The sequence below is a fragment of the Aythya ferina genome, assembly GCF_964211825.1.
Source record: "Aythya ferina genome assembly, contig: HAP1_SCAFFOLD_29, whole genome shotgun sequence".
Classification (NCBI taxonomy): domain Eukaryota; kingdom Metazoa; phylum Chordata; class Aves; order Anseriformes; family Anatidae; genus Aythya; species Aythya ferina.
The window spans coordinates 3,625,467-3,652,040 of NW_028181463.1; the positions used below are offsets into that span (position 1 = coordinate 3,625,467).

The following is a 26,574-nucleotide window of genomic DNA, read 5'->3' on the forward strand; positions in this document are numbered from 1 at the left end:
CCTGTGTGGGATGGTCCTGAAGGTCACAGATGGGTTACACAGGGCAGCTGAGAACGGCAGTGTTCAGCAGTGGCATCTGAAGCTCTGTTCTGCATTGAGATGCATTGTTTGAAACAGCACTGCAAATTCCATTGACCTGATCAGTGAACTGAACTAGAGTTTCCCTCATGTTCCTGCTTCCCCCTGCTGCACAGCAGGAAGAAGTCCTGTGCAGCCCACAGCAGCCCCTGCTCCCAGTGCCACTCTCAGCCAGCACCAGCTGCAGCTCAAGCAAGAGAGATGCAGAAAGGTTCAGCTGCATAGACAGGGGTTGGGCTGGGTGGTGCTCCTAAACTTGCAATAGGTTTTCCTCAGAGAAGCCTCTTCTAACTTTGTTCTCCCTTCTCGTCTTCAGCAGACAGCTGTATCCAGAGTCAGAAAATGCCCAATGTCAGCTCTGTGAGTGAGTTCCTCCTGCTGGCATTTACAGACACACGTGAGCTGCAGCTCCTGCACTTTGCGCTCTTCCTGGGCATCTACCTGGCTGCCCTCCTGGGCAACGGCCTCATCCTCAGCGCCGTAGCCTGCCACCACCGCCTCCACACCCCCATGTACTTCTTCCTCCTCAACCTCGCCCTCCTCGACCTGGGCTGCATCTCCACCACTCTGCCCAAAGCCATGGCCATATCCCTCTGGGACACCAGGGCCATCTCCTATCAAGGATGTGCTGCACAGGTCTTTCTCTTTGTCTTCTTGATTGTATCAGAATTCTATCTTCTCACTGTCATGGCCTATGATCGCTACGTTGCTATCTGCAAGCCCCTGCACTACGGGAGCCTCGTGGGCAGCAGAGCTTGTGCCCAGATGGCAGCAGCTGCCTGGGGCAGTGGCTTTCTCAATGCTGTCCTGCACACGGCCAACATATTTTCCCTGCCCTTCTGCCAAGGCAATGTTGTGGACCAGTTCTTCTGTGAAATCCCCCAGATCCTCAAGCTCTCCTGCTCAGATGCCTACCTCAGGAAAGTTGGGCCACTTCTGTTTAGTTTTTCTTTAGGCTGTGGTTGTTTTGCTTTCATTGTGTTTTCCTATGTGCAGATCTTCAGGGCAGTGCTGAGGATACCCTCTGAGCAGGGCCGGCACAAAGCCTTTTCCACGTGCCTCCCTCACCTGGTCGTGGTCGCCCTGATGGTCAGCACTGGCATGTTTGCCTACCTGAAGCCCCCCTCCATCTCTTCCCCATCTCTGGACCTGGTGTTGGCATTTCTGTACTCAGTGGTACCTCCAGCACTGAACCCCCTCATCTACAGCATGAGGAATAAGGAGCTCAAGGAGGCACTGAGGATGTTATTGCAATATTCAGTATTTCAATGAGGAACCGATCTTCTGCATGTGACTCCCTGAAGTATACCTGGACAAAGCAGAAACACCTTTGTTCACATATTTCAAAAACTGTTCATTCTTTTCAATATTATTTCCATATGCTAAATATTTCTTTATACTTTTATTTTATAAATTTAATATATTTTTCTTCTTCTGTGTCCTTTTACCTTTTCTTCTAAGCCAAAGACTTCATGTAGAGGTGCTGCTAAGCTCTTTGTAACTAACTAAATAAAGGAACCAGCAGGTAGGCAGTTTCTGTGGATCTCATTTCTAATACACTCTTCTCAGGTACAGCAGTGGTTGTGGGATGAAGATCCCTGCTGCAACGTGGTGGAAAACCCTGGTGTTGTTTGGGGCTGCCCTTTTCTGCCCTGGCAGGCACTCCTTGCCTGCAGCCTTTGAGTAAGGGTTGCCACTTTCTTGGACCCACAAACACTGACAGCAGCAGGACATGGTCGTTTTGGTGCTGGTCTCACTTCTCTTCCGCACTGCTGTCTTGTAGCACCACTGAATGAGAACTGGCCTTCCAGCTAACACCCCTAGGAGTACGGCTTTCAAAAGTGAGGAGGAGGAAGCATTGAGGAAGCAGCCTGATCTGATGTGAAAGTTCTCCCTGCTCAGAGCAGATCTTAGCACTGGAAACTTCCAGAGCCCCCTTCTGACTCTAATTCTGAAGGAAAGAAGGGCAGGACAGGGAGATAGGGGGAGGAAATACTGTGGTGGGTTGAGGTATTGCTGACATATGTAGTCCTTGCTCCACATTGTCCTCAGGGTTACATCATGAATGAGTTCATCCCCAAAAGATCCTCTGCACCATGAGCACCCGGTGTCCAGCTGGTTTGGAAATACTGCAGAGACGTTCTTCTGATGGTTGTGTAACCAGATTGGTGATGGCAGGAAAAGACTGTTCCTTCACCAGTGATCAACTTTCTTCTTCATGTTAGGCCACAACTGAACATCCCTCACAATTCTTAGAGTGTTTGCTTTATCTCAGGGATGAACTGCATTAGGTCTCCTTGATTAGTCTGAGGCACAATGCAAAACTTTTTCCCTTCTGCCACTCCAGCACAAAACCTCTGAGTATTTTTTCCACATTGACCTGATGGGGCATTTCACATTTCTTACTTTCATATCCCTGATGGAAGGGGATGATTCCCAAACTAGGATACGCAGATGGGTTCTGCTTCAGCCATTTCAACTGTCATGGTCTTGAGTATTTCAGCTTGAGTTTTGCCACAATTCCTGCACTGTAATGCATCCCTTGTCTGGCATCGCCCTGTCCCCTGTACTGTGGGATGACTGTGCTGTGGTGGGACGTGTTTCCAGTGGTTCGTCTACCAGACACCGTAAAGAATACTATAAGCAGGACTAGAGGGGTTCTGCTTCCAGCCAGGGGGAGGCGGGGAAGAAAGGAACAATCACGTTTACTGGACTGGGTATAGTTAATGGCCTGGTACATCAGACCCACAAATGTATCAGGCTCTACTGATACATCAGTACTCACCGGTGCACAGAGTACCCTAATGCCATCAAGCTAGAAAGAGGTAGAACCCACCTGTATTTCTGGAGTGACAGGGGGAACCCAATACATAACTGTACTGGAGGCTGAGGTGAGTCTAACTGGGAAGGAATGGCAAAAGCACCCCACTGGGACTGGCCCAGAGGCTATGTGCATCCTCGGCATAAACTGCTTCAGGAGAGGGAATTCAGAGTTCCAAGAGGGCACCACCGGTGGGGCTTTGGCAGAGCTGCCTTAGAGACAAAGGACATGAAACAGTTGTCTACCTTGCTTGGCCTTCCACAGAATCCTTCTGTTGGGGGTTTGCTGAGGGTTGAAGAACAGCAGGTGCCAATGGCTACCATGGTGGCGCACCTGAGGCAGCATCATGCTAACCGAGACTCCCTGATTGCCATCCATGAGCTGGGTCATCGACTGGAGAGCCAAGGTGTAGATGCAGAGCTTGGGAGTGTGGTATAGTGATGGACTTGTCAGCACTAAGGTAAAGTTGCCTGACCTGGGTTACACATCCCAGAGTAGTGTCAGGCATAACAGAATTCTTTTCGCCTTCTGCATCTACAGCACAGAAAGTATGACTTTGCCCTACTCTATTGACTGGCAGCTATTTTCACATTACTCAATTTAGGTTTCTGTGTCTGGAAGGGGAAAATTTTCCCAAAGAGGCCAAGATCATGGGTACAGCTACAGCCAATAAAAATATATTTTCTTTAGTTTTCACCCTGAGTTTTCCACAGACGATCCAAGAGAGTCCATGGATGTCCAGGTGTCTACTGAGATTCAGGCTGAATTTCTCAGGACTCAATGGTCATTTCAATCTTTTTAATTTATTTTATTTTATTTTATTTTATTTTATTTTATTTTATTTTATTTTATTTATTTTATTTTCATTATTTTTCCCAAGGAACCTTTGACTTATCTTAGAAAGGGTTTCACATGCTAGGCTGGGCTGCACTTACAGGGACAAAGACAACTGCTGGCAGAGGAGGTGTCAGACCTCCAGACTCTCCTCTTCCTCCCAATGGAGTTCTCCAAAGAAGTCACCCTGGATGAATAGCAATAGTAGAATGATTCTCAAAACTGAAACGCAGTAAAATTCACCCTTTAAAAACAGAAGATATTTTTATTAGGTGCTTTTTTAAATCTTCTACCTTAAGTATGCCATGCAAGTTCTGCAATTAGGTGCAAAAGCTGTGAAGACTTGAAGAAAACTATGGAGGAGATTTTAGGAGTTTCTGCATTTTAATGAGTTCCATGGTGTATTTTGGTGCTGAGTCTATGAAGCTCAGGTACTGAGAGGGGAATGATGCAACTGCTAGAGAAAGTAAAGTCAGGAGGAAAAGCTGAAGTGACTTGGAGTATTAATGGGCCCCACTGAGGGCTGTTACTAACAAAGCCTCCCCAGGGCCCTGTTAGGGCAGATAATTGGAGGCCATGGTTACAGACAGGCAAAGCACTGTGCTGAGAAAAGTCTTGGTTGGTTTTGGTGATGCAGATGGGCCAATGGTTGGCCCCAGGCACTGCAACAGGAGATCATGCACCCCACGTCTGCCTCAAGGCTCTTGCTGGGGTCTGTGGGATGTGGTGGGCAGTGTGATGCCATGAGAACAACACTGGTGTTACACCTCCAAGGTGCTGCACAGGGTTGAAAGGAATCGATGAGGCCTCATCACAATGAATAAAATATATTTCCTCATAAACTCTAGCCAAGAGGACAGAAATTTCAGGGCTGTTGGGCCTGCCATTTCTACCAGCACCCTCTGCCTTCCCCTCTGCAGGCTTTCCTATCATGTGCCACAGTCTGACCTATTTCCTTGAAGTCTGCAGACACCAATCTCAGTTCACCATCTTGCTTTCATGCCTTCCTTTCACTGATGTCTCGTGAGCCCTCATCTTGAAAGACAAAGTGACGGTCTAATCAGAGCGTGACCTCTGGCACCACAGCAATATACTTTCAGGGACATTTCTTCCTCCTCGTGGCCAATGCTTAACTTCCAAGGTGCACTCTGTGGAAGTTTTTTCTTCTGTTCTTTCCTACTGCCAAAGAAAGCTCCATAAGGGTGGAAACCCCTCCTGAAGTAGGCATCCCAACCCAGCAGGCTCCTTGTGGCCTCTCAGCCAACCAGACACAAGTCACCTCAGCAGCAGCTTCCAAGCCAGGGGCCTGCTGCTGGCCTTGCAGCTTCTTGGCTACACACAGCCAAGCCTTGTGCCTCCTGCTGCCCACTCATGGACTCAAGCAGAAGGGACAGGACAACCCATCTGGGGGCCTTCTTTCTGCCTGGGTCCTCCTGGGTCTAGAGGCAGAGGGGATCCCCCAGTCAGCATGCCAAGCAGGTGCCTTCTGCTGGCCTTTCAGGGCCACTGCCAGCTGTCAGCCCAAAAGTGCAGATCCCAGGGAGAAGTCAAGGGTGACCTGCCACCTCCAGACACAAGTGACCTCACAGTCCCTTTCCGTGACACATTCCTGCTGCTGCCCTATCAAGTGCAGAGACAGAAGTGACCTCACAGTCCCTGCCACAGTCACATTCCTGCTGCTGGGCCATGAGATCCTGAGGTAGAGATGAGCTTTCTCTAGCCCCTTCGGTATCTCTTTTTCACTTTCTGGTTTAGAGATTATGCAAAGTTTTAGTGGGATTGTTTCGTGTTCTGTTTGTTGTGTCAGGTCTGTGGTTAAGGTATGGACAAGCTCTGTGGTTTACAAGTGTTTTTTGTCTACGAAGGAATCTAGGGTTAAATAAGGCATTTTAATGTATTTGTTAAGTGAAAGGATTATGGTTATCAAGAGAGAAAATTGATTCCTTTCAGTTTGTTGTAGTAGCATTTAGGTTTATTTAGCATTAAAATTACTGGCTCAAGTAAGGTAAGGGCCATATGTGACTGTTTTAAGTCAGTTTTACTGCTCTACCAGCATTGCATGAATGCTCTTACCTCTATGAAATCATTAATTTCTGCTGTCATGCTCCTCTTCCCACCCCAAAATCTCACATCGCTATTGTTCAGGCTGCTCCTGACCTTCCCATATCTTACTGGGATCAGCTTTCTGATGACATTTACCATCTCAGTGTATCTGTCTCACCTCTGTTGGCTGCTCCATTCCTGAGAAGGAAGTGGCATTGTAGTCAGGAGGGAAAAGGACACAAAGGTCTGTAGGCGCATGCTGCACAATGTGCCCATCAGCTCTGCACCTACGCAAAATCACACTTCCTACCTTCAAGGTTTGTTTCCCAAATGGCTTCTGTGGATCCAGGGTTACTTTTCCCAGGCCCTCTCACATGTTTCAGTTTCAGATGTGCAGGGATGGGATAAGGAAAGCCAAGGCATGGATGGAACTCAGCTTATCGGGGGATGAAAAGCATAACAGGAAGAGATCCTATAGGTACTTTGCTCAGAAAAGAAAGGCCAAGGAGATTGTACCCCCTCTGATGGATGAGAAGGGTGAACTGGTAATGACAGACATGGAGAAGGCAGAGGGACTCAACAACTTCTTTGCCTCAGTCTTCCCTGCCAGTCAGGCTTCCCAAGTCTTTCATTCTCTGAACCCATAGGTAGAGGCTGGGGGTGCAAATTCCCACCTGTTGTAAGTGAAGAGAAGATTTGATGCCACCTGAAGAAGCTCAAGAAGTACAAGTCTATGGGGCTTGATGACTTGCCTTCCAGGGAGTGGAATGCTGTGGCTGAGGCTGTGGATATTCCATCCCTGGGGGTGTTCAAGGCCACGTTAGATGAGGCCCTGAGCAACCTGATCTAGGGGGTGGTGTCCCTGCCTGTGGGGGGTTGGAACTAGATGATCGTCGAGGTGCTTTCCAACTCAACCGTTGTATGATTCTCCGATTCTGTGCTTCAGAGGCTAAGTAATAATAACAGTAATAATATTAATCATCATCATCATCATCATCATCATCATCATCATCATCATCATCACAACAACAGTAGCATGGTATTGGGCTTCAGAATACTCAGTGATCCTTTGTGATATGGTTTAGTGGAGGACGTGTTAGTGGTAGGTCAGAGGTTGGACTAGGTGATCTTGGAGGTCTCTTCCAGCCTAGATGATTCTGGGATTCTGTGATCCAGTTCATCCATGAGACAAAACCCTGCAAGCAGCACGAAGGACACTGAAATGTGGCCTAACATGAAGGAGGCTCCAGAACGTTGGTGTAGAAACAGTATTTTTGTGCCATGATGAATGTGGTATATGCTGCAGGAAAAGGCCTCCATCTGAAGTAAAAGGCCTAGGCCAGCAGCAGTGTGGCACAGGCTTGAGATTTGGGTGTATGTGAAACTTGTGGAACCACAGGATCCAAGCCCTCTCTCCTTCTCTCCTCTCCCCATGCCAGCTGCGGTCATAGCCCCCAGCCTTGCTGCACTGTGCAGAGGAGCTGCTCCTGGGCACAGCTGTCTCTCTGCACCACGGCCCTCTTTCCAGCAGCTCTCTCTGTCCCACGAGCCCGGCCCAGCTCAGCAGCACAGCACCAGCCCAAGGCACTGCAATCACCCCTCTGGGGGCTTTGCTGATGAGCCCACAAACCTCAGGCACTCAGAGACAGTTGAAGACATCTCTCCAGAAGTCCAAGTCAGAGGCAAGTTTCCTGCAGTGTCCTCCTGAGGGCCAGTACTGACACAGCCTCCCTTGGAGCTCATTAAAGCAGAACAGTGGAAGCAGTGAGGACAAGGAGACAAAAGCTGTGTGAAGGTGACACTAATGTGTGGACAAACTGGATGTTTGTCACCAATCACAAGGGCCTGGCCTTGAGTCCCAACTCAAGGAAGGGAGATCACACAAGTGACCTCCCAGCCCCTTTCCATAACATGATCATGTTGCTGCCCTGTCACTTCCACGGTCACATTCCTCCTGCTGGGTCAGGACATCCTGAGGTAGGGCTGACCTCTCTCTAGTCCTTTAGGGACTAGGGCTCACCAGTCTAAGTTAGAGGATAAACACAGGCTTAATGGGAATCTCTGGTGTTCTTCTGTGGCCATCAGGTTTGTCATAAGGTTATGGGCAAGCCCTGTGTTTTAAGTTTTTTTTAGGCCTGCCAACAACTTCTCTAGAGCTAAATAGTGCATTTTAATGCTAGTGTTTAGGGAAGGAATTAGGGTAAGCAGGAGAGAAAAGGTAAGGAAAAGGGTCTATAGGCTGCGTTTTTCTTCAGTGGATACTTTAAGTTCAGGCATTAGAGTAGTGGATTCCTCTCAGAGTATTGGAGGAGCATTTAGCTTTAAAGATGAAAATTATTGGTTCAAATAAGGAAAGGGCAATACATTACTGTTTTAAATCAGTGTTACTGTAACACCTACATTAAATGACCCCTCTTACCTCTACAGAATCGTTAATCACACTTCCTACCTTCAAGGTTTGTTTCCCAAATGGCTTCTGTGGATCCAGGGTTACTTTTCCCAGGCCCTCTCACATGTTTCAGTTTTGGATGTGCAGGGATGGGATAAGGAAAGCCAAGGCACGGATGGAACTCAGCTTGGCAAGTGATGCAAGGAATAATAGGAAGAGATTCTATAGATACATGGCTCATAAAAGAAAGGCCAAGGAGAGTGCATCCCCTTCTGATGGATGAGAAGGGTGAACTGGTAATGACAGACATGGAGAAGGCAGAGGTACTCAACAATATCTTTGCCTCAGTCTTCTCTGCCAGTCAGGCTTCCCAAGTCTTTCATTCTCTGAACCAATAGATGGAGGCTGGGGGTGCAAAGTCTCACCCACTCTAAGTGAAGAGCAGGTTTGAGAACACCTGATGAAACTCAACAAGTACAAGTCTATGAGGACTGATGACTCAGGGTCCTGAGGGAACTGGCTGATGTAGTTGCCAAGTCTCTCTCCATCATATTTGAAGAGTCCTGTCAGTCGGGTGAAATCCCTGATGACTGGAAAAAGGAAAACATCGCTCCCATTTTTAAAAAGGGTAGAAATGAGAACCCATGGAACTACCGAATGGTGAGCCTCAGCTCTGTGCCTCAAAAGATCGTGGAAAAGATCCTCCTGGAATCGACGTCAAGGCACATGCAAGACAAAGAGGTCATCTCAGACACCCAGCATGGCTTCACCAAAGGATAAATGGTGCCTGACCAATCTGGTGGCTTTCTGCAATGGAGTGACCACATCAGACAACAAGGGAAGACCGACCGATACCATTGACTTGGACTTCTGTAAGACCATTGACGCTGTCCCACATGACATCCTAGTCTCCAAATTGGAGAGATACGCATTTGATGGGTGAACCATTCAATGGGTAAGGAGTTGGCTTGAAGGTCACACCCAGAGAGTGGTGCTCAATGGCTCTATGTCCAAGTGGAGGCTGGTGATGAGTGGCATCTGTCACGAGTCTGTCTTGGGACTGGTACAGTTTAATATCTTTATCAATGACATAGTGGGATTGAGTGCACCCTCAGCAAGTGTGCAGATGACACCAAGCTGAGTGGTGTAGTTGATGCAACAGAGGAAGGGGTGCCAACCAAAGAGCGCTGTACAAGATTGAAATTTGGGTCCCTGTGAATCTAAGGAGGTTCAACAAGTCCAAGGGCAAGATGCTGCACCTGGGCTCGGGAAATCCCAGATATGAGGAAAGGCTGGGAGAAGAACTCATTGAGAGGATCCCTGCAGGGAGGTACTTGGGGGTTCTGCTGGACAAAAAGCTCGACATGAGCCAGCAGTGTGTGCTTGTAGCCCAGGAGGCCAACTGCATTCTAGGCTGCATCAAGAGAGGAGTGGCCAGCAGGTGGAGGCAGGTGATTCACCCCTTCTACTCTGCCTTTGTGAGGCTCATCTTGGAGTCCTGCATCCAGGACTGGGGCCGCCAGCACAAGAAGGGTGTGGGTCTGTTAGAATGGGTCCAGAGGAGGGCCATGAAGATGATCAAGGGGCTGGAACACCTCTCCTATGAAGAAAGGTTGAGAGAGCTGGGGCTCTTCAGCCTGAAGAAGAAAAGGTTCCCGGGTGACCTCATCACAGCCTTTCAGTACTTAAATGGGGCTTATAAAAAGATGGAGAGTGACTCCTTGCTCAAGGACATCACAGTCACTGCCCTGCCCCAAGGGGACAAACAGCTGAAGTTAGGGATAGGAGTGGGTTTGAAGATGAGATGTGTTGTGTGTGTGGTGGAGGGTTAGGTGGTCAATTTAACATTTAGGGATTAGAGGTCAACTTCTACAGCTAATGCAATGGAAGGGCTTTGAGGGAGGGATTGGTGTTCTGCTCAAGATGCCTGCTCAAGGTATAGGATAAGGGCAAGCTTTGTGGGTCAGAGTTTTGTTTAGTTCTTGGGTGAGGGCTAGGGCTGGCATTCTAGTTCATGATTAGGCTTAATCATCATTCTGCTTGACCTTCAAGTACAAGATGTGTTTGACATCTGCCTTTTCCAAGTCCCGAGGAACCTCTTTGGTCAACCTGTCCTTTCCAAAGCATCTCAGATAGATCTTATGACAATGTCTGGAGCAATTCCACCAGCATGTCTCTCACCCTTCCCACTCAACTGCTAAGCAACCTGAGGACTGAGCAGGGGGATGATGAAGGTTTGGGAAAGGGCTTGGTTAAAACCTCTGAGCACAGCCTTTATGGGCTTCACATAGACAGAGAGGTTGGTGTCACAGAAAACAGTGACACTCATGAGGACCAAAGAGCAGGTGGATAAGACCTTGGGCTTATCAACACAGGACACAAACACACATGAAAACTGCATGGGAGGGAAGAGGAAGATTGGATCCAAAATGTAGATTATGAAATCAAAGACCATGAGAATCACCGTGGCACTGCAGGACAGCTCCAGCAATGGAACAAAACCACAGAAGGTGTCTATGACACTGGGGCCACAGAACTGTAGCTGGGAGGAGGAGAAAGAATTCCTGTACATGAGAGAAATTGCCCTGGTTCAGGTACAGCTGCCTTCTGGAGTCAGGCCTTCCAATTCTTGAGCCTTGCAGAGAACAGGGATGGCATACAGCCCAGGGCTGACCGTAGGACATGGCCCCCAGCAGGAAGCACTGCGGTCATGCAGGAGGTGCAGCTGAGAGTGCTGCCACCTCTGTGAGCAAAGGGGGTGCTGTCCCCAGCCAGGAAGATGGCCAGCATCTGGCACAGGGTGCTGGAGCTGTACAAGGCCTGCAAGGAGGAGAAATCTCCCTCAGGAAGAAGGCCACGGGCATCTGCAGGTGTTTGGTGGCCAGCACCAGCACAGTGATGAGGGTGTTCCACATCCCAGTCACTGTGCTGGTCATGTAAGAGAGGAGGGAGAGATGTTTGTAAGGGTTGAGGAACTTCCGTATTCACAGTAGTGGAAACTCAGCTAATGATGGCTTATTGCACCATTCCCCTTCCCTCATGGAAACCCTTTTAGAGCATTCTGGTCCCCTCTGTCTTGTTGGGATAAAAATTTCCAAGCAGTTTCTTCCGCAGTTCCTAAACGGAACAGTGAAGGAATTTCAGAGAGGTGAAATTATCCCTGCCTGTCATGGCCGAGGTATCCTGCAATACAACAGGAACAAAATAGGGGTTAAGGAATCATTGGTTCTCATGTTTGACAACCACACTCTAACAGCACAAATCACACTTATAAAATGTATCTTCCCTTTCTTCAGAGAAGAGAATTCGGTGATGACTTTGGTCTGCCTCAATCAGCACACCCCAGCAGAGACCCTGCTGCCTTGGGGAGCTGTCAGCCCTGAGGCCTTGGGGACACCTCGAGGGAGCCCAAGGGCACAGAGCAAGTGATGCCATGGTCGGGTGCTGTGCTGCTGAGCTGGGCCGGCCTCGTGGGCCCAAGCAGAGCTCCTGGCAAGAGGACAGTGCTGCAGAGAGACAGCTGTGGCCAGGAGCAGCTCCACTGCACAGCGCAACAGGGCTGGAGGCTCTGACCGCAGCTGGCACACAGAGAGGAGAGAAGGAGAGAGGGCTTGGAGGCACTGAGGAGTGCAACAACAGAGGGCAGCGTGTGGCAGGACACATCTGCAGGCACTTGACACCGTGAGGCTCTGGCAGCAGGGCCATGCAGGTGGGGTTGCCAGAGGGGTCCTCTACAGCTGAAACATCTGATGGCGGATAGCATCTGTCAGGGTGAGTTTCTCTGTTTCTCCAGAAACGAGTAGAAAATGCTTTAGAGAATGGCATTTATGATTGGATTTTTCAAAAGGAAGACCAAGGCAGGGGCTACCTGAAAGGCAAGACTTTTTCTGTAGCCTGTACTTGCAGATACCTGTGGTAGAGCGGAGGCCGGTTTCATGGTAATAGGTGGTCAGGTTTGTACTGAAGACTGAGACTCCTAGAGCATTGCAATGAGAGATCAATATTTAATCAATGAACTTCATAAAGTCCCTTCCCACACTTCAGCCCAGAAACTACACCAACATCATCATTGTGGTCCTCTCAGGTTTTATCCTAGCTCATCTTTTGGAGCTGCAAATCCTCCAATGTCCAGTGCCCTGTCTTTGGGAGGTCTCTGCTGACTTGAGGTGAGCACAGATCATTTGCAATGAGAAGGAGCTGCCTCCTCTGCAGGCCGAGCTGAAGCACAGGAGGGTCTGCTGAGTGTCCGTCTGTCCCTCCCTGGCCTTGCCTCCCCTGGCAGCAGCACGCTGGCATTCCTCCTGGCTTCTCCAGCTGGCTGTGCTGCTGCTGGTCTTGTTCCCAGGCTGGCTGGGGATGGGGATTTCAGAATCAGTGGAGTGTTTGGGGAAAGGCGAGTACGGGGACAAGGTGAGGGCTGTGGAGATGGGCACTTTGAGCCTGGATTCCTCTGCTTTCAGCAGTGTTCAGGTTCTTTTCAGATGAACAACTGAGTACAACTTTCCTGCAGCTCTCATGGGCCAGCTGAGACCAACACTGATGGAGAGACTGGCTGTCGTCTCTGAGGCACACTCTGCACTGAAGGCACAGTGTCTTTGCCTCTGAGGATCCACAAGGATTTACTTGGAGTGCAGCAGAATGCCCAGGATTTATGCCTTAGAAACTGTTCTCCGGTGTGGTGTGGCAGCTAGAACCAAAAACACAAAACAAATAATTACATATCTAAATCTCCACACCTCATCTCTGCAGTTGGGTGAACTAGGAGCAAAACTGGGGAAATCTCTTTGATATCAGCAGTAAAGTTAATCTGAGACTACCCCATGTTCCTACCATGTTCCTACCATGTTGCTACCATGTTACTCCCTCTGGCAGTAGTACAGAACTGATTCTTCCATTGCCACAGAGGAGTCCCCTGCTCCCAGAGGCACTCTCAGGCAGAATCAATGAAAGAGAGCTTCAAAATATCTGCCTGGAAATGGAAAACCCTTTGGTGATTTTAAATGAGAGTATGGAAAGGGTTTTCCTCAGTTATGTCTGTGGTACACAATCACTGCCTTTGTCTTCCTTGTACAGGACCTCATGACCAGAAATTAGAGATGTCCAACGTCAGCACCATCTCTGAGTTCCTCCTGCTGGCATTCGCAGACACACGCGAGCTGCAGCTCCTGCACTTCGTGCTCTTCCTGGGCATCTACCTGGCTGCCCTCCTGGGCAACGGCCTCATTCTCAGCACCGTAGCCTGCGACCACCGCCTCCACACCCCCATGTACTTCTTCCTCCTCAACCTCGCCCTCCTCGACTTGGGCTGCATCTCCACCACTGTACTCAAAGCCATGGCCAATGCCCTCTGGGACACCAGGGCCATCTCCTATCAAGGATGTGTTGCCCAAGTACTTCTTTTAGTCTTCTTTTTTGGTGCAGAGTTTTTTCTTCTCACTGTCATGGCCTATGACTGCTACATTGCCATCTGCAAGCCCCTGCACTACGGGAGCCTCGTGGGCAGCACAGCTTGTGCCCAGATGGCAGCAGCTGCCTGGGGCAGTGGCTTTCTCAATGCTGTCCTGCACACGGCCAACACATTTTCCCTGCTGCTCTGCCACAGCAATGCTGTGGACCAGTTCTTCTGTGAAGTCCCCCACATCCTCAAGCTCTCTTGCTCAGATGCCTACCTCACGGAAGTCAGGATTCTTCTGGTTAGTGCCTGTTTAAGTGTTGTTTTTTTTTTTTTTTGTGTTGTCTTATGTGCAGATCTTCAGGGCAGTGCTGAGGATGCCCTCTGTGCAGGGCCGGCACAAAGCCTTTTCCATGTGCCTCCCTCATCTGGCCGTTGTCTCCCTGTATTTCAGTACTGCCATGATTGCCTACCTGAAGCCCCCTTAAATGTCTTTCCCATCCCTGGACGTGGTGGTGGCAGTTCTGTACTCAGTGCTGCCTCCAGCAGTGAACCCCCTCATCTACAGCATGAGGAATAAAGAGCTCAAGGAGGCACTGAGGACGTTATTGCAATATTCAGTATTTCAAAAAGGAACTGGTCTTCTGCATCTGATTCCCTGAAGGATACCTGGACAAGGCAGAAACACCTTTGTTCATATATTTCAAAAAATGCTCATCCTTTTCAATATCATACCAATATTTTAAATAATCTTATAATTTCATTTTATAAATTTAAGATATTTTTCTTCTTCTGTGTCTTTCTACCTTTTCTTCTTACCCAAAGACCTCATGTAGAGGTGCTGCTAAGCTCTTTGTAACTAACTAAAAAAAGGAACCGGCAGGTAGGCAGTTTCTGTGGATCTCATTTCTCATACACTCTTCTCAGGTACAGCAGTGGTTGTGGAATGAAGATCCCTGCTGCAACGTGGTGGAAAGCCCTGGTGTCCTCCTTTGGGGCTGCCCTTTCTGCCCTGGCAGGCACTCCCTCCCTGCAGCCTTTGGAGGGGACCTCCAAAGCCCATCTAGCCACCCCCACTAGCCACGCATGGACACCTACACCAGGCAGCCCAGGCCCATTTCCAGTTGGGTTTGTTGTATCTCCAGTTGAGGAGAACTCCCCCACTTTTGGGGAAACCTGATCGAGTGCTTGGTATTGGAAACATGATCCAGTTCTTGATCTTGCTCACAGTAAAAGTGTTTTCCTGTGTGCAGTTCCCATGTCTTGTCCAATCACTGGACATTGCTGAGACTGTCAGAGGAAAAGATCTGAGAGCAAATCCATGTCTCACAGACAGCTCCTAGCAGCACACAGAGATGAAGTAGACATGTTTTCTTGGATTAGTCAGAAACAAAATGGTCACTGAGGCCTCTGTATTCAGTAAAAAGACATCAAGGATGAGAAGAGCATGTATTGATAGGAAGGCCATGAAAAGCCACCAGGACAAGGGCCATTTTCTGCCCCTGCAGGAGACTGACCCTGGGCAAGGCCCAGCTTGGGAAGCAGCTGTGTTGGACGTTCATGGTGGGCAGTGAGCTGGGCAGGAGGCAGCCATGTGCCCTGGGAGCACAGGAGGGAAGGCTGAGGGGCACCTCACCGCAGCCTGCCAGGAGCTGCAGGGATGTCAGGAAGAGCCCCTGCGGGGCCAGGCTGTGCCCTTTGATGTGCAGGGAGCCCTCCTCTTGCCATGCTGCGTGCGCTGGCTGCAGCAGCAGGGACCCCCAGCCAGGCCATACATGGGGCATGGGGCTCTGCCACCCGCCTGGCCCCGGGTTTGGTTCCTTGTCTTTGCTGGGCCCCACCTTCCACACTCAGATGTGTCCCTTGGCTGTCGGCTCCCTTTCCACTGCCCTGTGGGAATACGAAGCCGGGGTGGACAGGTTACCATTAGGTGTGCTGGTGCTTGTGTAATTCACATGGGTGATGGCATAAATGCTGGTTCCTTCACCAGTGATGCACATCCTTCTTCATGTTAGGCCAAACTCAACGTCCTTCTCTCTGCTTTTCCTCATGGATGAACTGGATTAGGTCTCCTTGATTATTCTGAGGCACAATGCAATGCTCTTTGCCTTCTGCTACTCCAGCACAATATGGGTGACTTTCCCTTACTCTGCACATTGACCTGCAAGGTCATTCCACACTTTTTGCTTTCAAATCCTTAGTTGGACGGGGGCCATTTGCAAAGTGGGGCAAGCTGATGGGTTCTGGCTCAGCCATTTGAAGCATGCTATACTTGAGTTTTTCAGCTTGAGTTTGCTAAAGATGACCCAGGAAGGTCATCAACAGATGTTCAAGTGTCTAGTTTAAGTAAGGGAGAGTATCTCAGGTTTCCAGTGGCCATTTCAAATCTAGGTCAATCCAAGGAACCCACTGAAGAAGAGGTTTGTCTTTGAAGGGGTGTTCCTGTGCTGGACTGAGCTGCAGTTACAGGGACAAAGACCACTCCTGGCAGTGGAGGTGCCCTGGGAACTCCACCTGGCTCCACCTGATTTTCCCAAAGGGCTCTGGCCTCCTGCAAGTCTTTTCTGACATCTGCCAGTCCAAGGAAGTGCCTCAAACACAACGGGGTCACTGGAGGTTTTCCCTCGTTGCTTACAGTCAGACAGCTGAATGTCCCCTCTCCCAGCTGCCTGTCTGGACCTATGCACTTCCCATCATTCTCCTGGTTTGCCCTCTCCTTTCTCTTCAATCATTCAGACCACTCTCACCAACCCAGTTGATTCTTTGAGTTTCAGTGAGTTCAAGCTCACCCATCTATCAGCAGTCTTTCTAATGGTTTCCTTAGTAAGACCCTCATCGTTTGTCATTGAATTAGTATGATATGGATTAATATTAACAAAATTATCTGAAATTTCCTATTACTCACTGTAAAATATATCATGTACAGTCATCCTTTTGGGAAGGTAAACATCACTGGAGGCAACAAAATTAGGAACTTGAGTTTTGTTTTTTTTTTTTTTTTTGAAAATTGCAGCATGTTTTCCTGTTGTTTGTTTTGAAATAGGAAAACCCCTGTTCTTCCCACCTAAGCAGGGCTTCAACGGAGAAACCCTAGACCAATATATCCAGGAGAATGATGCTCTAAACTGAAACAGCCTTTGAATTGAGGAAAGATTTTTATTAGATGCTCTTAGAAATCTTCCCCCTTAACTACAACATGAAAGCTCTCCAATTAGCTGAACAAGTCTTGAATACTTGAAGAAAGTGGTGGGAGAGATATGGCTCCTTAGGAGTTTCTGTGTTTTAATGAGTTCCATGGTGTATTTTGGTGCTGAGGCTATGAAGTTCAGGTACTAGAAGAGAATGATGCAACTGCTAGAGAAACTAAAGTCAGAAGGACAAGTTGAAGTGACTTGGAGTATTAATGGGCCCCACTGAGGGCTGTTACTAACAAAGCCTCCCCAGGGCCTTGTTAGGGCAGCTAATTGGAGGCCATGGTTACAGACAGGCAAAGCACTGTGCTAAGAAAAGACTTGGTTGGTTTTGGTGATGCAGAAGGGCCAAGGGTTGGCCCCAGCCACTGGGGCCGGTCCTCTTTAATATCTTCATCGATGATCTGGACGAGGGCATCGAGTGCACCCTCAGTAAGTTCGCAGATGACACCAAGTTAGGTGCGTGTGTCGATCTGCTTGAGGGTAGGAAAGCTCTGCAGGAGGATCTGGATAGGCTGCACCGATGGGCTGAGGTCAACTGCATGAAGTTTAACAAGGCCAAGTGCCGGGTCCTGCACCTGGGGCGCAATAACCCCAAGCAGAGCTACAGGCTGGGAGAGGAATGGTTGGAAAGCTGCCAGGCAGAGAAGGACCTGGGAGTGATGGTGGACAGTCGGCTGAATATGAGCCAGCAGTGTGCTCAGGTGGCCAAGAAGGCCAACGGCATCCTGGCTTGTATTAGGAACAGCGTGACCAGCAGGGCTAGGGAGGTGATCGTCCCCCTGTACTCAGCTCTGGTGAGGCCGCACCTCGAGTACTGTGTTCAGTTTTGGGCCCCTCGCTACAAGAAGGACATCGAGGTGCTTGAGCGGGTGCAGAGAAGGGCGACGAAGCTGGTGAGGGGCCTGGAGAACAAGTCCTACGAGGAGCGGCTGAGGGAGCTGGGCTTGTTCAGCCTGGAGAAGAGGAGGCTCAGGGGTGACCTTATCGCTCTTTTTAGGTACCTCAAGGGAGGCTGTAGCGAGGTGGGGGTTGGCCTGTTCTCCCACGTGCCTGGTGACAGGACGAGGGGGAATGGGCTTAAGTTGAGCCAGGGGAGTTTTAGGTTAGATGTTAGGAAGAACTTCTTTACAGAAAGGGTTGTGAGGCATTGGAACAGGCTACCCAGGGAAGTGGTGGAGTCACCATCCCTGGAAGTCTTCAAAAGACGCTTAGATGTAGAGCTTAGGGATATGGTTTAGTGGAGGGCTGTTAGCGTTAGGTTGGAGGTTGGACTCGATGACCTTGAGGTCTCTTCCAACCTAGAAATTCTGTGATTCTGTGATTCTGTGACACCACCCTGCCTCTGCATATCATCTATCATATCATTTTTATCGTTACTAGTGTTATCATAAGTTTGTCATTAATAGTAATCCTAACAGAAATCAAAGAGTATTTGGGAAAATGATACAACATTTCTTAAATTATATTTCTCTGTTAGTATTTGAACAATAAAATGATACAACATTTCTTAAATTATATTTCTCTGTTAGTATTTGAACAATATTTCATTTTGTTTTTAATAATCTCATTCTTAGCATTCTGAATGTTACATCTTGTGTAAGGTTTGACCACATCATCTAATGTACATGCAGAACCAGGCTTCCTTGGTAGAGAAAGACAATAAAGATGTCAGCGGAAATTCATTGGTCTCAGTGTCCTTCTCTTCCCATCTCCTCTGGAGCTGGGGAAGCAGCTCCAGCATCCAGGAGGGGCTCAGGTCCAGGAGCCCAGCTGCCATATGTAGAAGCAGTGTATTTGGGTTCGACCTTGTGGATCTAGGTGACAGTCCTGTCGTGTCTATAGCAGGGCCACCACAAAGCCTTTTCCATGTGCCTCCCTCACCTGGCCATGGTGTCTGCCTCCCTCAGGCCTGTCATGGTTGCCTACCTGAAGCCCCCCTCCATCTCCTCCCCATCCCTGGACCTGGTGGTGGCAGTTCTGTACTCAGTGGTGCCTCCAGCAGAGCACGTCCTCATCTGTAGCATGAGGAGTCAGGAGCTCAAGCATGCCTTGTGGAAATTGATGGCTAGATGTGTCTTGGATGCAAGAAATTTCTGATCTGCTTCTGCATATGACTTCTAATGTCAATAATACAAAGAATAGCCAATATTTTTGTTTTGTTTGTGGCTGTGCATAGATTATTACAGATATTAATTTACCTAATTACCTAAAATCCCACAGGATCCTACTGGACAAAATGTCCACCATACAGCTAAATAAAAACGTTATACGATGGGTGAGCAATTGGCTAACTGGCAGGGCCCAAAAAGTTATGGTAAATGGGGCTGTGTCAGGCTGGCGGGCGGTCACCAGTGGAGTCCCTCAAGGCTCCATTTTAGGGCCGGTACTTTTCAATATTTTTATAAACGATCTGGATGTAGGAATAGAAGGTATATTGAGCAAGTTTGCTGATGACACCAAACTTGGAGGAGTTGTGGACTCGAATGAGGGTGGAAAGGCCTTGCAGAGGGATCTGGATAGGTTGGAGAGCTGGGCGATCACCAACCGCATGAAGTTCAATAAGAGCAAGTGCCGGGTCCTGCACCTGGGATGGGGAAACCCTGGCTGCACGTACAGACTGGGTGATGAGACGCTGGAGAGCAGCCTAGAAGAGAGGGATCTGGGGGTCGTGGTAGACAGCAAGTTGAATATGAGCCAGCAGTGTGCCCTGGCAGCCAGGAGGGCCAACCATGTCCTGGGGTGCATCAAGCATGGCATCGCTAGTAGGTCAAGGGAGGTGATTGTCCTGCTCTACTCTGCGCTGGTGCGGCCTCACCTCGAGTACTGTGTGCAGTTCTGGGAACCACAGTATAAAAAGGACATGAAACTGTTGGAGAGTGTCCAGAGGAGGGCTACGAAGATGGTGAAAGGCCTGGAGGGGAAGACGTACGAAGAACGGCTGAGGTCACTGGGCCTGTTCAGCCTGGAGAAGAGGAGGCTGAGGGGAGACCTCATCACAGTCTACAACTTCCTCGTAAGGGGGTGTCGAGAGGCAGGAGACCTTTTCTCCATTAACACCAGTGACAGGACCCGCGGGAACGGGGTTAAGCTGAGGCAGGGGAAATTTAGGCTGGACGTCAGGAGGGGGTTCTTCACAGAGAGGGTGGTTGCACACTGGAACAGGCTCCCCAGGGAAGTGGTCACTGCACCGAGCCTGTCTGAATTTAAGAAGAGATTGGACTGTGCACTTTGTCACATGGTCTGAACTTTTGGGCAGACCTGTGCGGTGTCAAGAGTTGGACTTGATGATCCTTAAGGGTCCCTTCCAACTCAGGATATTCTATGATTCTATGATTCTATAATATTGCCAATTAAAATGATATTGTTCTTCAACTTTCTATTTCAGTTTGTACCTTTCAAACATAGTTCATAGGCACTGGGCATGTGCAGCCATGCTCTATGTGAACATAAACAAACTGAAGGAGCCTGCACTGCTTTCTTAGTCTTACGTCCTTCCTCTGAGACCAGGCCTGGCTCTGCAGGGGTAGTGCCCGTGTGCAGGGGTGCAGAGGAAAAGAGTCCCATCCCAGCAGCACGGCCAGGGAACACCAGCGCTTGGGGCATGCAGAGCTGCTCTCTTGCCACTGCCGCCCTGTCCTGCTGAGCCCTGCTGGTGGGGTCAGGCCCGGCTGCTCCTGCAGCTTGGTGCCAGTGCAGCTGTGGGGCCGAGCTGGGACTGCAGGCAGGGACAGGCAGTGGGCACGGCAGTGGCACAGCTGGCCTCCACTGCAGCACTTCCCTCCTAAGGGGGGATCTCCTCCAAGGTGGCCTGAGCAGAGTTCAAGTGCTCAGTCTGCTGTGAGCAAGCAGAGGAGAGCTCTGCAGCCCCAGAACACACAAAAACCTTAGCAAAGGAGCCTGGCGAGTGATTCCTTGCAGCCCTGGGTCAATGGCAGTGATCCCATGAGCTGGGTCTGCCTCCCAGCCTGCCCAGCACAGCCCTGCAGAGTGCCCCCGTGCCCCGGGCACCACAGCCCCCTCGCTCTGCAGAGCAGCACTGCCAGCTGAGGCTGGGGCTGGGAGGGTACTTCCCCTGAGTGTCTTCTAGGCCAGCTTCAGGCTTCTGGATGTGAGTGTGATCTTCACTGTGCACAAGGAGCTGGGAGACTGCCAACAGGCATGGGGCTGGAACATTGCCTGCAAGGTCCCTCCTGCCCTAGCACCTCCCAGGACTGACACGGAACTGGCTCCTGTGCATCAGAGAGGCTGGGAGCCCAGCAGGTGTGCCATGAGCTTGCAGGATCACAACCAGATCATTTCTACCTGGACAGGTCCTGGCCCAAAAACGGGGTGTTTTGTAGGTGTGGCATTATAAGCTCAGTGGTGTATCAGAAGCACTAAGTCCAGCAGGAAGTGAAAGGCTGTTAAATGGCCTGTGAGTTGAGCTCTTTCTGAAGTAGCTGACAGGTCACCCTTGACTCCTGGCTGGGATCTGTGCCTTTAGGCTCACATCTGCCAGTGTCCATGGTAGGGCAGCAGAAGGCACTTGCTGTGCATGTAGTTTCTGAGATCGGCTCTTTCTAAGTACCTGGTAGGATGCATAGTGGAAGAGGTCTTGGGTAGGGGTTGTCATGTCAGAGGTGTCAGCTTTTGCCTGAAGTCATCCTTTAGCACTGCATTCAGTTTTCTACACAGAGGGGGCCACTGCCTCCAAGATGCTTGGGGCAAACTGAACCATGCATGAGGGTTTGGAAAAAGATAGCCTGGGAGCACAGAAGCCATTCCTTATCCAAAAGTTGGAGGCAGAAAACCAAATTTTGGGGTGGTACAAGAGCTGCTGGGCACATTGTGCAGGGTTCACCTACAGCCTTTGTGTTCTTTTCCATCCTGACTTCGGTGCCATGTCAGTCTCAAGACAGCAGTAGCCAACAGATATGAGACAGATACTCTGAGATCATGAAAGCCATCAGAAAGCTGCCCCTTTGAAGTTGACTGATATGGGGAAGTCAGGAGAAGCCTGGCCAGGAGAGATATGAGATTTGAGGGAGGAAAGAAGAGATTGGCCAGCAGAAATTAATGATTTCTGTGAGTTTAGAACATTCAGGCAATGTTGATTTTGCTGTAACACGGACTTAAAATAGTCATGTAAAGCCCTTGCACTATTTTAATCAGTGACATTAATCCCCAAACCTAAATGCTAGTCCACACCCTGACAGGAATCCACTATTGTTATGCCTGACCTCAAATTATCCCTTCAAGCCAAAACTCAACCCATAGCCCCTTTTCCTTACCTTTACTCTCTTGCTCACCCTATCTGATCAGCTTGTGGGCCGCAAGGGGAAGAGGGGTGGGGATGCTCTGAGGAGCTCAGCTCTGCCTCAGCATCTCCTGCCCCAGCAGGAGGAATGTGACTGTGGCAGGGACTGTGAGGTCAATTCTGTCTCTGCACTTGATAGGGCAGCAGCAGAAACGTGTCACAGAAAGGGACTGGGAGGTCACTTCTGTCTGGAGGTGGCAGGTCAGCCTCGCCTTCTCCCTGGGATCTGCACTTTTGGGCTGACATCTGGCAGTGGCCCTGCTAGGCCAGCAGAAGGCACCTGCTTGGCATGCTGACTGTTGGCATTGCTTCCTTGCAACACTGTGCAGGACTACGGAGGTGTCAAAATGAAGTTCTTCTAGTAGCATCACAGTACCCACCACATCCCACAGACCCCAGGACTAGCCCTGAGCAAGACAGGGGGGTGCAGGGTCTCCTCTCCCAGTGGCCGTGGTCGGGCCTTGGCTCTTCTTCACTGATACCAGCAAAGATTTTCTCAGCACAGTGCTTTGCCTGTCTGTAACCATGGCCTCCAATTAGCTGCCCTAACAAGGCCCTGGGGAGGCTTTCTTAGTAACAGCCCTCAGTGGGGCCCATTAATACTCCAAGTCACTTCAGCTTTTCCTCCTGAATTTACTTGCTCAAGCAGTTACATCACTCTCCTCTCAGTACCTGAGCTGAGTACAGTGGGACAATCACTTCCCTGCACCTGCTGGTCACAATGCTTCTTATGCAAGTCAGGATGCCGTTGGCTTTCTTGGCCACCTGAGCACACTACTGGCCCATATTCAGCCGACTATCAACCAGTGTTCCTTGTCCTTCTCTGCCAGGCAGCTCTCCAACCACTCATCTCCCAGCCTGTAGCTCTGCTTGGGGTTGTTGCGCCCCCCGGTGAGGAACCCCACAAAAGGAACCTCAGAAAACAGACGAGCAGGGAGCAACCTCTTGGCTGTATTCCTGGCAGCAGCTTTGGAGAGGCATCCAGGATACTGGGTTTCCTCTGAGCAAGACCCTCCTGTAACTGTGGTGCTAGCAGGGAGGCAGCTGTGACCCAGGGCTGCACAGTGCCTGCTGCTGCCTGCAGCCACAGGGATGCCACTGCAAAGACAACAGGACTGTCACCAAGGTACAGGAGATCTGACAGCTTAACTGAATAAAAGAGCAAAGAAGAACACACTGGAAACCAAAAGAGAGCAGCAGTGTCAAGGCCACGTCCTGCTGCTGGCCATGGCCATGGCGCCAGGGAAGCAGCAGCCCCGACCCAAACTCCATGTAGCAGCTGGGCTCTTGGTCCTGAGCCCCTCCTGTGTACTGGGGCCGGTTCCCCAGCTTCAGAGGGGATGGGAAGAGATTGCTGCAGATAACAATGTAGATCTGATGTGTTTTGTTGTTGTTGTTGTTGTTGTTGTTGTTGTTTTTGTTTGTTTGTTTCTCTACATAAACTGCTTCTTTCGATAATTAGATGACTGGGTCATTGTAAATGAAAAAATAGAAATAAGAAAAACAGGTAGCAGGTTAAGGATAACATAATTTAAATCAAAACAAATAATTTGTAGAAAATATTTATAGAGAAATGTAGTAACAAAAAATTTTCCTCACAGTTCCTGAAATAATCAGGGAACTCACAAACATTATTGATTGCAAAGAAGCATGTATCCAAAGAGTTTCCTTACTGCATCCTTGAACTCCTGGTTCCTCATGCTGTAGATGAGGGGGTTCACTGATGAAGGAACAACTGAGTAGAGAAGTGACACAATAAGATCCATGGATGGGGAAGAGATGGAGGGGGGTTTCAGGTAGGCAAACATGCCAGTGCTGATAAAGAGGGAGACCACGGCCAGGTGAGGGAGGCAAGTGGAAAAGGCTTTGTGCCGGCCCTGCTCAGAGGGCATCCTCAGCACTGTCCTGAAGATTTGCACGTAGGATAACACGATGAAAACAAAACAACCAAAGGCTAAATAAACACTAAACACAAGTGGCCCAACTTCCCTGAGGTAGGCATCTGAACAGGAGAGCTTGAGGATGTGGGGGATTTCACAGAAGAACTGGTCCACAGCACTGCCTTGGCAGAGGGGCAGGGAAAATGTATTGGCCGTGTGCAGGGCAGCATTAAGAAAGCCACTGCCCCAGGCAGCTGCTGCCATCTGGGCACAAGCTCTGCTGCCCAGGAGGTTCCCGTAGTGCAGGGGCTTGCAGATGGCAACATAGCGGTCATAGGCCATGACAGTGAGAAGGGAAAACTCTGAGCCAAAGAAGAAAACAGAAAAGAGAACTTGGGCAACACATCCTTGATAGGAGATGGCCCTGGTGTTCCAGAGGGCATTGGCCATGGCTTTGGGCAGAGTGGTGGAGATGCAGCCCACGTCGAGGAGGGCGAGGTTGAGGAGGAAGAAGTACATGGGGGTGTGGAGGCGGTGGTCGCAGGCTATGGCGGTGAGAATGAGGCCGTTGCCCAGGAGGGCAGCCAGGTAGATGCCCAGGAAGAGCGCGAAGTGCAGGAGCTGCAGCTCGCGCGTGTCTGCAAATGCCAGCAGGAGGAACTCGCTCACTGAGCTGCTGTTGGGCATTTCCTATTTCTGGGCTTGGGGTCCTGCACAAGGAACAGAAAAACACTGAGTGTTTATCAGAGCTATCTTAACAGAGTTATCTTACAGGAAAATATATATATATACATTAATATCCATTTTTCTTTTTAGCCTTCATTTCTCATTTCAGAGGAAAACTCATTCCATTTTTCATTTAATCCCTCCCAAATGATTCTCCACTTCCATTCAGACTTTTGACAGGTCCTTTTCATGAGTTCTGGCTGGTGCTGCTAGAGGGTGTCACTGAGAGCACGCGACTTGCTGTGGGCAATGTGGGAGTCAGTCCTGCCCTAAGCAAGTGGTAAAGATAATATGATGATTTTTCTTTTGTCTCTTTTGTTCTAGCAGCCCCACTGTATTCACAGTAAATCCTTGTGTGTCATCAACGTGGTGATGGCTTCAGTGCAGTGTCCTTGAGAGAGCACATCAAGTCTGTGTGTTAGTCCTAGTGTCAACTGCCCTGTGCTGGTGTCTCTTTGACCTACTGGACAATTGCACTCTTATGTTTGCCTGAAACAAACCAGGATACTGCTGAGAGCAGAGACATCGAGGCTCAAAGTGCCCAACTCCAGACCCCTAAACCACAGAATCACAGAATCACAGAATTTTCTAGGTTGGAAGAGACCTCAAGGTCATCGAGTCCAACCTCCAACCTAACGCTAACAGCCCTCCACTAAACCATATCCCTAAGCTCTACATCTAAACGTCTTTTGAAGACTTCCAGGGATGGTGACTCCACCACTTCCCTGGGCAGCCTGTTCCAGTGCCTCACAACCCTTTCAGTGAAGAAGTTCTTCCTAACATCTAGCCTAAAACTCCCCTGGCTCAACTTAAACCCATTCCCCCTCGTCCTGTCACCAGGCACGTGGGAGAACAGGCCAACCCCCACCTCGCTACAGCCTCCCTTGAGGTACCTAAAAAGTACCTCAACTAAACCAGTCCCCGTACTCCCTTTCCTCCAAGCACACTGAGGACTAACTCCATGGGCATCTAAACCCCCATCCCCAGCCAGCCTGGGAACAAGACCAGCAGCAGCATGGCCAGCTGGAGAAGCCAGGAGGAATGCCAGCGTGCTGCTGCCAGGGGAGGCAAGGCCAGGGAGGGACAGACGGACACTCAGCAGACCCTCCTGTGCTGCAGCTCTGCCTGCAGAAGAGTCAGTTCATGCTCATTGCAGGCAATCGGTAGTCATCTCAAATTGGCTGAGACCTCCCAAAGACAGAGCACTGGGCATTGGAGGGTTCACAGCTCCTAAAGATCAGCTAGGATAAAACCTGAGAGGACCACAATGATGATGTTGGTGTAGTTTCTGGGCTGAGGTGTGGGAAGGGACTTTATGAAGTTCATTGATTCAATATTGATCTCTCACTGCAATGTTCTAGGAGTCTCAGTCTGCAGTACAAACCTGACCACCTATTACCATGAAACCAGCCTCCACCCTACCACAGGTATCTGCAAGCACAGGCTACAGGAAAAGTCTTGCCTTTCAGGTAGCCCCTGCCTTGGTCTTATTGTTGAAAACTCCAATCATAAATGCCATTCTCTAAAGCGTTTTCTACTCGTTTCTGGAGAAACAAAGAGACCCATCCTGACAGATGCTATCAGTAATCAGATGTGCCAGCCGTACAAGACCCCTCTGGCAACCCCACCTGCAGTGCCCTGCTGCCAGAGCCTCACGGTTTCAGGAGCCTGCAGATGTGTCCTGCCACACGCTGCCCTCTGTTGTTGCACTCCTCAGTGCCTCCAAGCCCTCTCTCCTCTCCTCTCTGTGTGCCAGCTGCGGTCAGAGCCCCCAGCCCTGCTGCGCTGTGCAGAGGAGCTGCTCCTGGGCACAGCTGTCTCTCTGCACCACGGCCCTCTTGCCACGAGCTCTCTCTGTCCCATGAGCCCGGGCCAGCTCAGCAGCACAGCACCAGACCAAGGCACTGCAATCGCCCCTCTG

General features: G+C 49.7%; 2 protein-coding genes and 1 pseudogene across 3 annotated transcripts; 2 read left to right on the top strand and 1 right to left on the bottom strand.

The window, feature by feature from the left end:
- Positions 1 to 420: 420 nt before the first annotated feature.
- On the top strand, positions 421 to 1,350 carry LOC311427895 (olfactory receptor 14C36-like; the record flags this gene model as incomplete). Its single annotated transcript, XM_084539482.1, has 1 exon — positions 421 to 1,350. The coding sequence occupies one exon, from the start codon at positions 421 to 423 to the stop codon at positions 1,348 to 1,350; it is 930 nt and encodes a 309-aa protein (XP_084395608.1).
- Positions 1,351 to 13,429: 12,079 nt separating this feature from the next.
- Positions 13,430 to 14,219, top strand: LOC311427896 (olfactory receptor 14A16-like; annotated as a pseudogene). The gene has a single exon. The product of its transcript is annotated as an olfactory receptor 14A16-like (transcript).
- A 9,459-nt stretch (positions 14,220 to 23,678) lies between these two features.
- On the bottom strand, positions 23,679 to 24,614 carry LOC311427897 (olfactory receptor 14C36-like; the record flags this gene model as incomplete). The annotated part of the gene is made up of 1 exon (XM_084539483.1): positions 23,679 to 24,614. One exon carries the CDS (start codon positions 24,612 to 24,614, stop codon positions 23,679 to 23,681), a length of 936 nt encoding a protein of 311 aa, XP_084395609.1.
- Positions 24,615 to 26,574: the final 1,960 nt, after the last annotated feature.